General features: G+C 38.5%; 1 protein-coding gene across 1 annotated transcript; it reads right to left on the bottom strand.

Moving 5' to 3' along the window:
• Positions 1–880: 880 nt before the first annotated feature.
• On the bottom strand, positions 881–16938 carry eed (embryonic ectoderm development). The gene is made up of 12 exons (XM_052026058.1): positions 16840–16938; positions 12985–13137; positions 10030–10122; positions 9334–9399; positions 8607–8732; positions 7057–7138; positions 6107–6198; positions 4575–4708; positions 2785–2890; positions 2250–2408; positions 1749–1822; positions 881–1257 (listed from the first exon to the last, which is right to left on the bottom strand). The coding sequence occupies exons 1-12, from the start codon at positions 16933–16935 to the stop codon at positions 1131–1133; spliced, it is 1308 nt and encodes a 435-aa protein (XP_051882018.1). The 5' UTR covers positions 16936–16938; the 3' UTR covers positions 881–1130.
• Positions 16939–17384: the final 446 nt, after the last annotated feature.

Here is a 17384-nt window from a genome sequence, read left to right as displayed (position 1 = left end):
CTGAAAAGGCTGATTTTCTGAAAATGTGAATTTAATACACAATCTGATCAGATTAGGTCTCATTCCTTAATTGGAATAGTGTGGGAGGCCAAATGTAGAGATTCAGAGAAAGAGTTCAGGGTCACCTTTGCAGACTTAAGAGGCATTCTACAGAGCAATCACCTGACCTATCTGGTTTTCCCAATTTAGAAAAAATCAATTCATTTTTCATTCACTACTATTAATGCAATTTGGGTTTAGCTTCAATCCAGCTGGCACATGTATCATTCCAAGATCTGTGGTTCAATATGCATTTATTCTTTGGGCTTCATGCCACGTGCTTGGCTTAATGATACAAGTATATTCAAGTGAAAAGAATATGGTGCACTAGTGAGCAATGCAGTAAAAGCCCAAAGTAGCACTTGTACCTAACAATAGCTGCTTACCAGGCATTTTATATACTACAGATGGGAGTTTAACTGCATTCCTGTTGATTAACTGTCTGGTACAATGAGAACAGGGCAAGCTCATGTGGAAACAGATGGTTTCATGTCAATATCCACTACAACAGGAACTGCCGTTTTGCTTTTGAATCATCTGGGCATTTTCATAACCAAGCAGATTGAAGAATTGTTAATGAGCAGTGGAGAGTGCAAGTTCAGATGGATTTATCAGAATCAAAGAAATTTATGGCAGAAGAGATCCATCAGCCCGTCAAGTCTATACCACCCAATAGTGCTACCCAGTCCAATCCCATTTCCCAACACTTGGTCTAAACCTTGTCGGTTTCAGCACATGAAATGCCCAGTTCAAAGGCATTACAGGGTAGAAAAATTGTTTTTAACATCAGCTGCTGCAAAGTCAAGGGGTCTAGGTTTTGAATGTAATTATGCCAGTTTTATTGCAATTATAAGTGAAATTGTCCAAGATTTATCAACAGTATTAACATATAGGCAGACAATGTATATAAAAATATATTTATTGACACAAGCACAAGCAGCACAAAGGAAGAAGTCAAACAATTGCACAGTTTGCATTAGCAAATCTGCAAAGACAACAATATCCAATTAACAAAATGAAAACTGGCCAAAGCAAACAGAAAATATTCTTTCTTGTCATTGGTACATGATTTAGAACACACTCAATTCCTTCTATCGAAGTCTGTCCCAGCGCCAAATCGTGGCATCGTCACAAACAGCAATGAGAATACTGCTATCTCTGCTAAAACTGGTTTGTCGTATCGCCGCAGTGCATTTTGGATAAGCCAGTGTTGTGCATCTAAAACATAATAAAATCAGAAAATAGTTGAAAGCTTAACTACAGTATCAACTAAGTGCAGCAGTTCATTATGGCAGAGTTTGCAAATGATTTTGCACAATGGACTAGCATTTCCCCTTTTTGCAAGTTCCAAAATCAACTATATTAAAGTCACAGGTAAACACTGAAAATCTGAGCTTCAGTCACCCCAAGTAGTTTGTTATTGAATAAGCAAATAGTTAAGTGAAGCACTAGAATAGACTTTGGAAGAGTGTTAGCCAGCTTGCTCTGCCATTGATAAGGGTAAATTAGAAATCTGTGCAAGATGGAAGAATTAAAATTTGTTTAAAGCAGGCTCTGTTTTTATAAATAAAACAAGTCTCATTAGAATGACATTTTTGAAAGCAGACCCACAGAAAACAAGTTGTCCATAATTTCAGAACAGGTGGAGAACCTTATATGTTGATTTTGGTATGTCTGTTACAAAATAAGATAGTGAAAAACATTCTAACTTAGCCTTATGAGGATCTTCCACTTCGAGGTCCCATACATAGAGTTTTCCAACTTGATTACCCAATGCCAACATCTTTAAAAAGAAATTTAGATTTTAATAATTGAATAGTTTAAGGTTTAAAGGTTTTTAAACAATAAACTCTACATAACTGAAGATACTTAAACAATATTACTTCATGTTTAGCTTGAAATCAAAAAACTCAATATTCAGTTAATGGCAGCAAAGCACTCCAAGAACAGTAAAAAAGTAAATGATGCAAAAGGCCACTCAATTGCAAACATTACAAGTTTAGCAAAGAGACAGCCACACTTGTACAATCATAATCTTCCTATTCACATTGTCGTCTACCACTCTCTATAATCACTGAAATCCTTTCAAAAAAGTAAATCATAACCCTTGAGTGGGTTACTGGCAGCCAACTAATTACCACGAATAATAAGTTATAGGAATACACAACTAAATTATATCGACTGAACCTTTCCGCATACTTTATTCTTACCTTCTGCCAGAAATCCATCGAGAACCTCATGTACCAGATGTCACATTGACTGTAATCAAATCTTCCCAGTATTGTCACATTTGATTCATTTGGTTTTATTCTATCAATGTCATCTTCCATTTTGCTAGGTTTCCAGCACACAATGGCATTTTCACATGACTATAACAGTTAACATAACTATAAGTTAGTCTGTGGTCCAATCATACTGCTGAACTATTAAAATAATTCTAACCCACGTCAAAATATAGAAAATAATGTCATTAGAATCTTTTGTCCTATTCCAATTTTAAAATATAGCTCCCAAACAACAGAAAACATCTAACACATTATTGAGCCTCCAAGTTTTGCATTGCTAAAAACAGATTTATTTTCACTCAAGGGACTTCTGAGCCTCCTTTCATGGAGAGGTCTTTCTGTGCTACGTATTGACTTCTGACCTGGAGCATCAGCAATCTGCTTTCAGTTCAACTCTGACAAAGAGTATTTATAATTCAGGAATTACCTATTGAAGAAAAAAAAGGAACAGAATGTTTACCTTTGATAATATCAAATCTCCAAGCCACCGCACACAGTCCACATAATTCCGATGTATATCCCTCGTAGAGAAATCAGGGAAATGGATTTTTTGTGATACAAATGGCCTACAATACAAAAAAAAAATGGAATTTTTTACTAAAGGGTCCATCCATCATCCAAAGTAGCCCAAGGGAGGGCTTTTGGTAAGGTGAACTTGGTTAATAATTCTAGGGAGTACAGCAGCCGAATGATTTATGTTATTGGATGAGCAATCTGGATTTGAGAGTTCAAATACCACAGTAACTTGAGAATTTACATTTTGTCTTAAACTCATTTTTGGCATCTAGGTGTCTCTGCCCAAATATGCCAATCCTCAATGACAGCAGAACCTAGAACTAACGCAAAAAGTTAAAGCATGTGCAACCATCTTCAGTCAAAAGTACCAAGTGAGCAATCCATCTCAGTCCAGAGAAAACCAATCTTCAATCAATTCTACTCAACCCTCTTGATGTCAAGAAATGTCCAAAGGACTTTGGATATGGCAAAGAGAAACAATTTCGATGAAAGGTCTTTGACCTGAAATATTAACTCCGTTTCTCTTTCCACAGATACTATCTGACATGATGAGTGTTTCTAATATTTTCCCACTTTTACTTCAGTTTCCAGCATCTATATTTTTTGATCTGCAATCTGGACGCTAATATCATGGCTACAGTGCCAAAACCATGCCAAGAACCAACTGAGCCTCTGACCGAGCTATTTTAGTACTGTTACTTCACTGGCATGTGCATGAAGTAGAAAAAATCCCAGATGCATCCAATTCACAGAAGTGACAAATTCAATTTGGCCAATTGCAGCATCACTGATGGAATCTGCCATCGGATGTGCTTCACAAATCCCCAGATGAAGCTACAGACCATGCATGCACATTGCATGATCTGGACAATATTCTGTTTTGTTGAAAGCAACATTAATGCCACACAAATGCAATCAATGACCACTTCAAACATGAGAAAGTTATGTTCAATAGCATTACTGTTACTGAGTCTCCATCATCAACATCCTAGGGCCGACCACATCAGGATGCTACAAACGCAGCCCAGGGACACATTGCATGGAATTAAAAGTTAGGAAGAGTCCATAAGCCAGTTAAAAGGGGAGTTTACAAGAACATCAAGAACTACCTGATGTTAATCCAGATATTTAAACAAAAATGTACAAAACATAAGTAGACATGGTTACAACTTACAGAATAAGCTGACAAACTGGGAAATGTAAAACAGACAGTATTGATTACAAATTTGTAACATTTTTTTCAGATCAAGCATGACTCAGCCAAACGTTTCAGAGATAATTAGAAACCGAACAATATGCTTATTAGAAGTCCCAGTTTTGACCCCTAGTGTTGTGGGCTAGCTCATCTCAATTGGAATTACGGAAGGGACACTGCAATTGGTCTTCAAAATGAATGCAGAAATTAAGTTTAAAAAAAATTGAATGGATACTTCAATTAAGTTTTTTTTAATGACATCAGTTGAATGGGAAATTGATATTGAGATGACAATCTTTATAAAATGCAGAACTGTAACTTCAAACCAAAGATACTGGAAATCTTTCACAAACTTATTGGAGTGGGTGGGGTTGTTTTTGTTTTTAAATATACATATGGATTAACTTGCACTGCAATGTTTTTGGATATTAGCTTTCCTATCTGTTAAGGCAGCAAAAACAGTTTCATTATAGATACATTTGTCATGACAAAACCTAAAGGCAATGCAATGAACAGAACAAATGGTTGAAATATGTTACCTGTTAGTCTTACTTGGATTATATTCATTTGATGCCTTAATAGCCTTTAACATTCTTTCAGAGTTGATTCGCCACAATTTAAGGGAATGATCCATGCCACAAGACATGATTTTCTCTCCAAGGAGATCAAAATCCTACAAATGAAAGTAAACATAACAGAATGATCATATTCACTGGATCATAAAATATATTTTATTGAATACTTCAAATATTATTTGATTTTTTTATGGAAAACATTTTGTTTGCCATAACATACCTGTAAAGCACATTAAGTTTCAAGGTAAACGTCCAATTTCTATTTAATATATAAAGACATTAATCAGAATAGCAGAATCTAACATATCTACCAACAGGTGGACCATTTATACCAGATTCCCAAGATTGCATTTAACTTGCTGAAAGCACTCACATATACAGAATGTGGATTCACACTTCACTTCAGAATCTTGAGTGCATAACCTTAACTAATATCTCAACATACTTCACCACAAGTGGAATATATCAGATGAGCCATTAAACTCAGATCTCAAAACCCTTTATTCAAATACCAAAACACCTCACGGTGCAATTCATGGCAGTGTAAGACAGCTCTTCCGATATTCTCACCAATATTCAAGCTAACTTACTTATTATTGTTTGTTGGATCTTGTATGGTTGCCATAGTTCCCTGTATAAAACCGGTGAACCTGCTTCATAAGAAACATTTTTTTTGCATTTACGACACTAAGGGAAGTAATCTTTTTACTTCACACTCCTCCTCCTTGCTGAGATGTAAAAAGGAATTTATGTTCCCATCTACTTCAACTGTTGATTATCAGTACATTTTTGAGTAACATCCTATTGAACTTTCTACACTACCCAACGACCATTATTTCATACTGGGAAGTTGTATGAACAAGCTTTCCCCGTAACCCACTAAATATCTTGCCATACGTTTCAGAAGCGACATTGTTTATCCTCATACCAGGCTACATTTTGGTGATACTGTTCCACTTAGCAAATAATTAGCATTCTTTGCACAAACCTTGTAGCTAACTTCGAATCTCATTCCACTACCCTAGCCCTACCTCAACCAACTAAGCAACATTTGTAGAGACATAAACAAATCTCTAAGTAACATAAATGCAATTGCACCTCTACAACTCTAACAAGCATATTTCCTGTTTGCCATGTTCCCACACTGCCTAGTCATGCCCCATTTAACTGCCTCACCAAAATGCAATGGCAAGAGAAAACACACATACTTAAGCCAGAACATCTTGCAATATGTGGCATTTAGAAATCAGATAAAACAGTGCCCCTGCGACCATCCAGTCATTAACACATGCGAACTCCAGAGCATCTCCTTATCATTCAATACATTTCCTGTGTTTTGTTGATGAATCTATCCATAGGAGTCTAAGTTGTGCCAAAAACTCATGTCTTTTCTACATAGATATATAATTACATACTCAGGCAAATCCTTAATGGATTTTTACATTACCAACAGTGGCCAAATTTTATAACAGCATGAAACATCATTGGTCACTTACTGCACTCAGAACTTCATCTCGGTGTCCTTCCACACCTCCAAATATCGCAACTAAAGTGTCAGTTTGGATGTTCCAAAATCTTAGAGCATGATCTAATGTGAAACAGACTCCATTTAGCCTCAAGTGGAATACTTCATAGAAGTTGCAGTTTTTAATCATTTTGATAAGCCAAGGGCTCTTAGAGTCTAGTGACAATTCCATGTCTTTACAAAACATTTCCCAAATAATGCCACTGTAACCTACAATTGTAAAGCAACTAATGTTTTACCTTGCATCAGATAACATGATTTCTATGCAGTTATTTTTTTAAAAATCAAAGACTAACATTTTTGAACTTATTTGCAAAATCTTCAATGGAAATTCAGACAGCCCAAAAGCAAGAAATGATGCTGAAGAAATTATTTTATTTGAAATATAGGCTAGCAAAAAATAGAATGGAACAGGGGAAAATGCTTAAAATATATACTGAACCTAATACTAATGCCTTGAATCTTTGTGAAATGGACTTCAGTTTTTTGTTTACAAACACTTTCTTTACACACAAAAGTTTACTTAATGTAAATTTACACTGCAAGATGAAAATGCATAAGATTGGAAGCATTATTTCCTGAGTATAATTTTAGAAACTACTCACATAAAAGGACTATTTTCAATTTATTCTTTTCCAAGTCAATTTTCCCTTGCCCTTCCCACAATTACACCAACACCCTGGACCTTCTGCAGCTACCACAGACAGATTACTGCAGCAACATTTCAGTATAAATAGATAAAAGTATAATATCCAATTCCTGCCTTAAGGTTCAAGTCAATATCTAGATCCAGCAGCATTGCTGAACCTGCAGCTAACCATTAAAAGAAATTTCAGATAAAATCTCAATCCCACCGTTACACAGGGCCCCAAGAAAATTTGAAACCAAGCTAGTTTACAAACTAGCTAATTGCCAGTTTACCTTTGCTTACAGAAAGAAGAAGATTTGGCTCTCTGGGGTGGAATTTTAGCTCATTGATGGCATTACCATGTCCAACATAGTGCTACAATCAATAAAAAGGGAAGAAAGCCATGTCAATTTCATTTACAATGAATAATACTTAATTAAAATAATGAAGTTAGTCTACTCCTTTTAAAACAGCAACTTATTGAACTGAAAATTGACTGTAAGAGTATCAATATAACTTATAAACTTTTGATTTCTAAAGGTTTTTCTGGAAATAAAATATCAGTCTTCGCAATCATCTCCACTTTTGACATCAAAAATAGCATTACTGAAAGTCATGCTGTGATCTGATTATTCACTCCCTTCAATATCAGAAATGTTCTGATCAACCTGAAACTGGAAGAAGTCCAATGATTTACCTTTTGTAACTTTTTGCAGAGGTTCTATCTTATTTTATCATTTCAAATTAAAGTTTTTTTTGTAAATTGATGTCTGATCAAGGAAAAGGTCTTTGACCAGTAGAAAATGTCTTGGTTTACTTCAACTTTCAATGCAAACAGCAATTCTGTTTTCATGGGTCAATATAAAAAGGAACTCACTATCTTCCTGGATTGTGAGCAGTTATATAACTCTTTGCTTCATTAAATTATCAATCCCTAAACTTTACATAAACCACAACATTTCATAGAAAGCACAATGACTTGAGCAGAACAAGATAACTGAAAAAGACAAGACTGTTTTTAGTTCCAGATGTCAGCATTTGCAAACTGGAGGAATGCAGCAAGTCAAGCATCATCTGTGGAGGCAAAGGGATAGTTGATGTCTGCATCAGGCTGAGAGTGTCAAGGGGAGATAATCAGTATAAAGAGGCGAGGGGGAGGGGTGAGGCAGGAGCAGGTAAGCAATAGATGAATAAAGGTAAGGAGTGGTTGATGGGCAGATGGAGCAGGTGGGGAAAGGAGGGGAAGAGAAAGCGACAGAGGCTGGGAGCCGTTTTCCTTTTGTTTTCCCTCAACTGTTCCCCTTTTGCCTAGTATCCCTCCCTTATCAGGTCCCACTCACCACCATCCTTTATCAGATTCCATAATCTGCAGTTCTTTGTTGTCTTCACTATCACCTCCCTTAGACCATGCAAGTCCTTAGAATTTGTAGACTTTCTTTGGGTAGTTACCATAAATGTTTGAAACCCAAGAAGTTATTGCATCATTTTATGGCCAACATTTGAGAGCCAAGTTTACCACTACAACATCAATCAATTTTTTTTTTTACAAAAGTTCCTCTTAAAAAACACATCCCTTTTATTTTATTTTATTTAAACACCAAACAATCCTGCTTGATTTAGAACCTGCCACATTTGAAGACAGAAACTTAAGTATTTAATTAAAACAATTTTTAAAAAGTAAAAATATGAATTTATCACACTAGCACAAATATGCCATAGGATAAAAGATCATTAACATTTAACCATGTATAATAGTCTACCTACATTATTTGCTTTTATTTTGTAGACAAGAGTAACCATTACAAAATTTAACCTACAAAATATTATCCAAACATGCACTCACCTTAATGCACTGCATGGAGATAGGATTAATAATTCGGATAATGCCCCTTGATCCTGCCACAGCCAGGAGGGGGTGGCTTGTATTACTGTCATACGTCCAAGCACACGTGTAGAAGTTTTCATCTGTCTGATCAGCTCCAGAGTTAGTGTCAATACTGAGAATTCTTATTCATAGTACATCGTTGCTCCTTTATTTTTTTTTAAATTGCCTCCAATTCCTCCAATCTGAACTAGGAAACAATCTTACCCAGACGCAGATTTATCCATGACAATTTCAACTAGGCAGCATAATTTTGTTTTAAATCTCTCCAGAGGTTTATATCCCAATGTCCAATAGAGGTGTTATCAATTAACATGTGGTTACATTCAAGTTTACTGCCCTTTTGAAATTAATTATAGCTGTTACCAAATCTGGTTAGCTGCTCATGAAAATCTTGGTCCTCCAAATCAAAGAATTCTGCCCCATTCTGGCCTCCTACCTTAAAAGTACTAGAATATTTAACTTTGTTTCAGTTATTTAAATAGATTTCATTGCTCAATGAAACTACCTGTCCTTGGACTTTACTCCCTTCTCCAAAAAAAAATTGATCATCCAATTTTAACCCAGCTGAAAATGGCTCTATAAAATTCCAGGCATTAAATGACACAACAGCACATTCTAACTAAATTTATATCTCCTAAAGCGTCAACTTCACATCCATCATTATATGACTGTATTCCAAGGATACATCAGCGTCCACATACGATTGCAATAATCGTATTTCCCCTTGCGAGTGACATTCATAAAGTGTGACCTTGTCAAAATAAAAGAGAGAATTAGAATATATAGATTAAACAATGCTGGAGTGTGTCAGTTACATGGAATTGCCACCTACTGTTCACTCACATCCTCAATTACCTGAGTCAGATGTGAAGTGACCATCCCACTGGGCCTCTATGCACCAAGGTGTAACGTGGAGGCCCAACCCCAAAGCATCCAACAGCCAGCAAAGTTGGAAGTGCAGAAATTGCCAACAACAAAACCTTTCAATCATTTTTAATAATCTTTTTTGAACATTTACACACTATTAAAATTGAACTAAAGAACATTTTTAAATCAAAATTAAAGTTAACATAATAACATTAAATTGAAGTAACATTATTTTTATAAGTAAATTACATTCCCCAATGCCTCTGAATCCATAGATTTACAATACCCATTGAAATAGAAGGGGCCAGATCCCATGCTAAAACCATGAGGCAATTCCCCAACACTGCACTCTTTCACTCTTCCCCTTTTCTATAAAGGGAATGCAGGTCCACACAGCATGAAAACAGGCCATTCAGTCCACTTTGCTTGGGTTCAAATGAACAGTGCTTTAGCAAGAACTTAAGAAATTTGTAGTATTACATTTTTGTTAAATCACTTAATTTGAAATACTGACCCGGTTGCTGCCAACAGTAGCAAATACCAAAGGGTCTCCCTCCTTACTGTGCCAGTTAAACTGTACTCCAAAAAGTGGTTGACCATGATCCTCCTACAAAACAATACAAAGAATAAATTTCTTCCATAAAAGTTAGTTTGAAGATTTACAAAATATCATTGCATCAAACAATGCTCTCAAGAGGCCAGATAAACGTCATGGTTAGTATTCTTGATAGGGACCCTATCAAGGTAGAACTTTCCAACTTACAATTTTCCTACTGCTGCACAAAAATGTTGCATTTTCTATTTTATATTTCCCTCCATAACTATTCTCAAATCATAGGAATCAAAATGTTTGCCCTTCATTAGAAATAATTCAATTTCCAATCATATTTTTATAACAATCTGCACAAAGTCAAGAATGCACATTGTTTAATAAAAATGTGCACTGCAATTCATTCCAGTTTATGGCTTTTGGCAAACTATTTTCCCAGGTTACAAAAGCAAGCCATGGTATGTAAATAATTTTGGTTTATATCAGCACATCGGCTTTCATCACTTGAATTCCTTGGCAAATCAATATCCCTGGAAGCACCTCAATAATAAATCTGTAAATGGGATGCAAAGACCCTGAGAAAATTTAAACAGTGGTTCAGAAATATGCTAAACCAGTATTATGGTGGAAGGCTTATCCAAGTTACAGGACAATGTCACTTTCATCAAAAAGTTAAGTTAGGGTAAGGGGTAGGTTATCATCGTGTGGCGAATAAAGCCGTCATGAGCAATGTCAATCATCACAAAAACAGTCAAATTTGTCCCTCATTTGTTGGCACAATAAAGATACAGAGATACGAGTAAAGCTTTTTTTTCCTCCACTGAAAATCAACATATGAAGGAAGATTGTGCCAGACTTCAGAGGGATTTAGGAATTACCTAAGATTTTACAACATAGGGACAAGTCAGTTATCCCAACGTTTATTCTGTCCTTATGCTCATTCCACATAATTTTCCCTGCTGTATTTACCAAGCCTTCCTTTAAATCAGTTGTGCACAACTTTTTTTTTGTTACATACACACAGGAAGCCAGATTAACAGTTCAGATCACTTCAAAACAGGCCCTTAGACCCAACTCATTCATGCCAACCAAGATGTCTATCCAAGCTAGTTCCTTTTGCCTGTATTTGACCCTTATCCCTCTAAACCTTTTCTATCCAAGGACCTGTCCAAATGTCTTTTAAACATTGTAATGGTACCCGCCTCTGCAGCTTCCCCAGGCAGCTCATTCCATAGACCCGCCACTCTCTGTCTGAAAAAATTGCCGCTCAGTTCCACTTCATATCTTTCCCCTCACACCTTAAATCTATATCCTCTAGTTTTAGATTCCCTGACCCTGGTAAAATCTATCTCCCCCCTCCCTCATGATTTCATATGGTCACCTCTCAGGTCACTTCTATAACACCCCAGCCTATCCAGCCTCTTCTTATAACTCAAGCCCTATAGTCCCGGTAACATCCTGTGAATCCTTTCTGCACTCTTTCCAGCTTAATGACATCCTTCCTATAGCTAGGTGACCAGAACTGTGTACAATACTTGCAGGTGATACCACCATTGGAGGCCGTATCTCAAACAGCAATGAGGTGGAGTACAGGAAAGAGATAGAGAGCTTAGTGGAATGGTGTCATGGCAACAACCTTTCCCTCAATGTCAACAAAAGAGCTGGTCATTGACTTCAGGAAAGGGAGCAGTGTACATGCACCTGTCTACATCAATGGTGCTGAGGTTGAGAAGGTTGAGAGCTTCAAGTTCCTGGGAGTGAACATCACCAACAGCCTGTCCTGGTCAAATCACATAGATGCCACAGCCAAGAAAGCTCAACAGTGCCTCTACTTCCTCAGGAGGCTAAAGAAATTCGGTTTGTCCCCTTTGACTCTCACCAATTTTTACCAATGCACCATAGAAAGCATCCTATCTGGATGCATCACGGCTTGGTACAGCAACTACTCTGCCCAGGACCACAAGAAACTGCAGAGAGCTGTGGACACAGCCCAGCGCATCACGGACACCAGCCTCCCCTCCTTGGACTCTGTCTTTACCTCTCGTTGTCTTGGCGAGCAGCCAGCATAACCAAGGACCCCACCCACGCAGGACGTTCTCTCTTCTCTCCTCTTCCATCGTGTAGGGGATGCGGGAGCCTGGGGGCGTGTGCCGCCGGGCTTGGGGACGGCTTTTGCCCCGCTGTGGTAGGACTATTGAACAGTTCCCTTATACAAGGCTTATAGATACATGGACGAGAGAGGTCTGGAGGGGTATAGGCTGGGGGCAGGTAAATAGGACTAGCAGAATAATGTTTCGGCACAGACTAGAAAGGCTGTATGGCCTGTTTTCTGTGCTGTAGTTTTCTATGGTTTTTCTATGGTTCAATACTGGTCACCTATGGAGTCTAAAAGCAGAGTGCCAACTTTTTGCAGTTCACAGCAGTTCTGTTTGGAAAATATAGGAACCCTTCATTTTTACGCAGTGGAAAACTGCTAGAGAGCGGGAAGTTTCACTAACTTGTATTTATGGCCCTTAGATTTGGACTCTGAAGTAGAAACATTTTCTCCAGCAAGAGAAATGTTGCAAATCACATCGAAAGATCTGCAAATCTGAATAGGTTTGAGAAGGCTCTTAAATAAGTTGTAAATACTAGCATGAGATGGAAAAACAAAACTACACTAGATATTTAATAATCATTAGTTAGGTCTAAAATGTTGTATTTAATTCTGCCCACAATATTTTATGAAGTACACTGGTACCCCTCTTAGTGCTACCACGCAAAGCACTGATCATTTCCAGCACATTTGACCTGGAGGAAAATACTTCTACTAAAAAAACAAGAAAAACAAAGAATAAATTTGTCAAACAACCACTAGGTCTTAGGTGCTGTGTGATTTCAGTTACAATATCAGGCATTGATATTTTCGTTCACACAAACCTTAAGACTGTTGACACATTTAAAGGAATATTTGCATTTCTTGGATTTCCATTTTCCTTTCCCCCAGCTCTTCCGTCCTGGTACATTTGGTGTGTTTGTAGGCGTGTCTGGTCTTTCTGTATTTGTACCACTCTCTATACTGGCAGCATCATCCTACAAAACAAGCAGAACATAAATGAAAACAAAAGTCATCTTACAAACGCAAGATTACAGTTTCTGTGGAGCTTCTGATTTTATTCAACATCACGAGCAAGCACCGTTTAATCATTCTGGTCAAGCAAGAGTCATAAACATTAAAAAGCCAAACAAAATAAATTACAGTAATCTTTATTTACATTTTTCAGAGATGGGTGAAGTCAGTACCACAGTGAACTAAAGGGCTTGCTTCTGTGCTATGTGACTATGACTCAGAGTTTCCCAAGGATAGTTAGTTATATTTCTAGCTAGATCTATTATATTGCTTTCATATTTCATCAGCTACAATTTATTGTTTTCTTTTGAAAGTTAGTTTAAATGGAAAAAACACACAGAAGTATCACCCTATATCAAAGTAGATACACATAATACAGCATCAAGTAATATCCCAACTTGATTATTACTACAAAAATCAATAATATGCAAAAACAACACTTACAACCCACAGAAGAATTATGATCAACATTCCATCTGATCATACATGTTACGGTGGATATGACTCCCTACATGATGAAATCCTATGTCAGGTGGTCAATGTTTTATGGCAATGATCAATAAATTTACAGACCCAGATTGCAGTCATTCATAACAAGATTTACTTTTGCCCCTCTATATACAGTGGCATGCAAAAGTTTGGGCACCCCTGGTCAAAATTTCTGTTACTGTAAATAGTTAAGTCAGTAGAGGATGAACTGATCTCCAAAAGTCATAGAAAGATGAAACATTCTTTTCAACATTTTAAGCAAGCAAGATTAGCGTATTATTTTTGTTTTGTACAATTTTAGAGTGAAAAAGGAAAAGAGCACCATGCAAAAGTTTGGGCACCCCAAGAGATTTGAGCTCTCAGATAACTTTTACCAAGGTCTCAGACCTTCATTAGCTTGTTAGGGCTATGGCTTGTTCACAGTCATCGTTAGGAAGGGCCAGGTGATGCAAATTTCAAAGCTTTATAAGTACCCTGACTCCTCAAACCTTGTCCCAACAATCAGCAGACATGGGCTCCTCTAAGCAGCTGCCTAGCACTCTGAACATTAAAATAAATGATGCCCACAAAGCAGGAGAAGGCTATAAGAAGATAGCAAAGTGCTTTCAGGTAGCTGTTTCCTCAGATGGTAATGTAACTAAGAAATGGGAGTTAACAGGAACGGTGGAGGTCAAGTTGAGGTCTGGAAGACAAAGAAAACTTTCCGAGAGAACTACTCATAGGATTGCTAGAAAGGTAAATCAAAACCCCCGTCTGACTGCAAAAGACCTTCAGGAAGATTTAGCAGACTCTGGAGTGGTGGTGCACTGTTCTACTGTGCAGCAACACTTGTATATATATGACCTTCATGGAAGAGAAATCAGAAGAAAACCTTTCCTGCATCCTCACCACAAAATTCAGCATCAGAAGTTTGCAAAGGAACATCTAAACAAGCCTGATGCATTTTGGAAACAAGTCCTGTGGACTGATGAAGTTAAAATAGAACTTTTTGGCTGCAATGAGCAAAGGTATGTTTGGAGAAAAGAGGGTGCAGAATTTCATGAAAAGAACACCTCTCCAACTGTTAAGCATAGGGGTGGATTGATCATGCTTTGGGCTTGTGTTGCAGCCAGTGGTACGGGAAACATTTCACTGATAGAGGGAAGAATGAATTCAATTAAATACCAGTAAATTCTGGAAGCAAACATCACACAGTCTGTAAAAAAGCTGAAGATGAAAAGAGGATAGCTTCTACAACAGGATAACTATCCTAAACACACCTCAAAATCCACAATGGACTACCTCAAGAGGCACAAGCTGAAGGTTTTGCCATAGCCCTCACAGTCCTCCAACCTAAACATCATCGAAAATCTGTGGATAGACCTCAAAAGAGCAGTGCATGCAAGACGGCCCAAGAATCTCACAGAACTAGAAGCCTTTTGCAAGGAAGAATGGGCGAAAATCCCCCAAACAAGAATTGAAAGACTCTTAGCTGGCTACAGAAAGCGTTTTCAAGCGGTGATACTTGCCAAAGGGGGTGTTACTAAGTACTGACCATGCAGGGTGCCCAAACTTTTGCTTTGGGCCCTTTTCCTTTTTTGTTATTTTGAAACCGTAAAAGATGGAAATAAAAAAGTAATCTTGCTTAAAATATTAAAGAAATGTGTCATCTTTAACTTTATGCCTTTTGGAAATCAGGTCATCTTTTACTCGCTTACCTATTCACAGTAACAGAACTTTTGCATGCCACTGTATGCATTCTGTGCTATCTTGTAGTGAACTTAAAGCTCAGGATGACTCTAAACACAACTGCACAAAGCATAACAGAGTAATACTTAAAAGCAGTAATGTAAAATTAAAGATTCTACAATGTGTAACTGTTGACACCCAAACCAGATTACAGAACATTTAACTTCCAATTCATGAAAGGAGCTATTACAGCAACTCACATCCTGTTAGTGCTAATAAGACTAAACATTTAAAAATTAATTTATCACCGTTGCTCAACATCAGCCATAGGAAGAACAGGAGAATCTGTCCTCAAATAACAATAAATCAGTATTGGTATGTATAAGTTTACAAATTTTGCTTATAAAGAAATTATCAAAAACCCAAGTTAAAAAATAAACAAATTAGATCTTTTAGCACATTAGAAAAATCAATCTTAGAAGAAACAACAAAAGCCATTAAATAACTATAGCCCTCCACATCATAGGCAATTTACCATGAGTATCCACATATCACAGGCAATGAATTAAACTGGCCGTTTTCCTGTTTAGTTTTGACATGGGTGCGTCTTCGGCAGACTGAGTCCGTTTGAACAAATGCACAAACAAAGGCGAAGTATATCCTTCGGGAACCATACCCAGATTCTATTGAACAAACTAAAACATTTCCTTGATTTCTTAATGGCGTGAAAAACAGTAGATCTGTGCACATCAGACATATGACCGACCAAAACAAGAGGTGGAAGGAACTAAGAGAAAAGCCGTGCTGATAGTTTTTCCACTGTTCCGAGTCTATATTTCACCATCCCATTTAATTCCCAATACACCAAGATCCACGCAGTGCGGGGACAAATACACCACCAGATTCCTTAAATTCTTATGAGTACAGAAACAAACGGACTCGGTCTGATGATGACGCCCTCATGTCAAAACCGAAGTTAACAGCAAAACGGCCAGCGTTTAATTCATCGGACCAACTCGATGAATGATTGCTTGTAGTCACAGCGTGTACACAGTAGGTGGAGGCAACGCCAGGATTTGTCGAAAAGATACCACCGCAGCATGGTCCCAGTTATTAAAATACAATTAACTGAAATGAAGCCCAGATCAGTTACTAAAATACAATTAAACGAAGTGAAACCCAGATCATGAACTGGGCCAACTTTTTCCCCCCAAACAGGTAATCTTATCCTCATTACTGGAGGATCCCCTTGCAATTTAAAGTTACAGGGCCATGGGTTGCAACTTCTCTCTGCTCCCGCCCCACCAGGCCACGGTCATACTGACGAGCCGTGGAGCGGGGAGGCCGGAGGTTGCTCACTCTTTGCCCGCCCGCCTGCACCCCCCACACCGCAGGCCCACCGGCGCTCAGCCCGGGCGCCGCTGAAGTTTTAAACCAACTGCTCGTTCTCGGTGGTCGGGGGTAACGCCGCCTCCCTGCCCCGCCCCATCCCCGTCCATTGCATTTACATTCTCGTCTGCCGACATGTCGGGATTGCTGTTCTCGTCGCTCAGTTTCTGCCTCTTGGCCGGCATGTCTCCCCGCACCGCCGCGCTCTCCGACATGGTGCGCACAAAGGGGCCACGTCACCGCGCTCTCCGACATGGTGCGCACAAAGGGGTCACGTCACCCCGCACGGCCGCGCTCTTCGACATGGTGCGCACAAAGGGACCGCGGAACTCCATCGTAGCAGACGTGGTGCGGCGAGGCGCGGCGGGGCTTGGCCTGGCCGTCACTCCCGGTTCGCTCAGCTCGACCTGCTGCCTGTACTCAGTAGATCGGGCGGAGAGAGAAAAGGGTTAGCATTTCAGATTTGGTTCACGCAGTTTTATTTTAGATGCAAGCTTTGCTGGCCAGGCAGGCGTTCCCCGATTGCCCTGGAGGTGGCGGTAGCGAGCCCCCTCCTCCAACTGCTGCAGTCCGACTGCTGGTGGTTACTGATGGACCCGGGAGCAGGTCACTGGATCCCTCAAGTCTGCGCTGCTATTTAGTGAGGTCGTATCTGATCTGTTGT

This window comes from Pristis pectinata, chromosome 11 (genome assembly GCF_009764475.1).
Source record: "Pristis pectinata isolate sPriPec2 chromosome 11, sPriPec2.1.pri, whole genome shotgun sequence".
Classification (NCBI taxonomy): Eukaryota; Metazoa; Chordata; class Chondrichthyes; order Rhinopristiformes; family Pristidae; genus Pristis; species Pristis pectinata.
The sequence above is the reverse complement of the archived record's forward strand: the minus strand, read 5'-3'. Positions and strand labels throughout refer to the sequence as shown.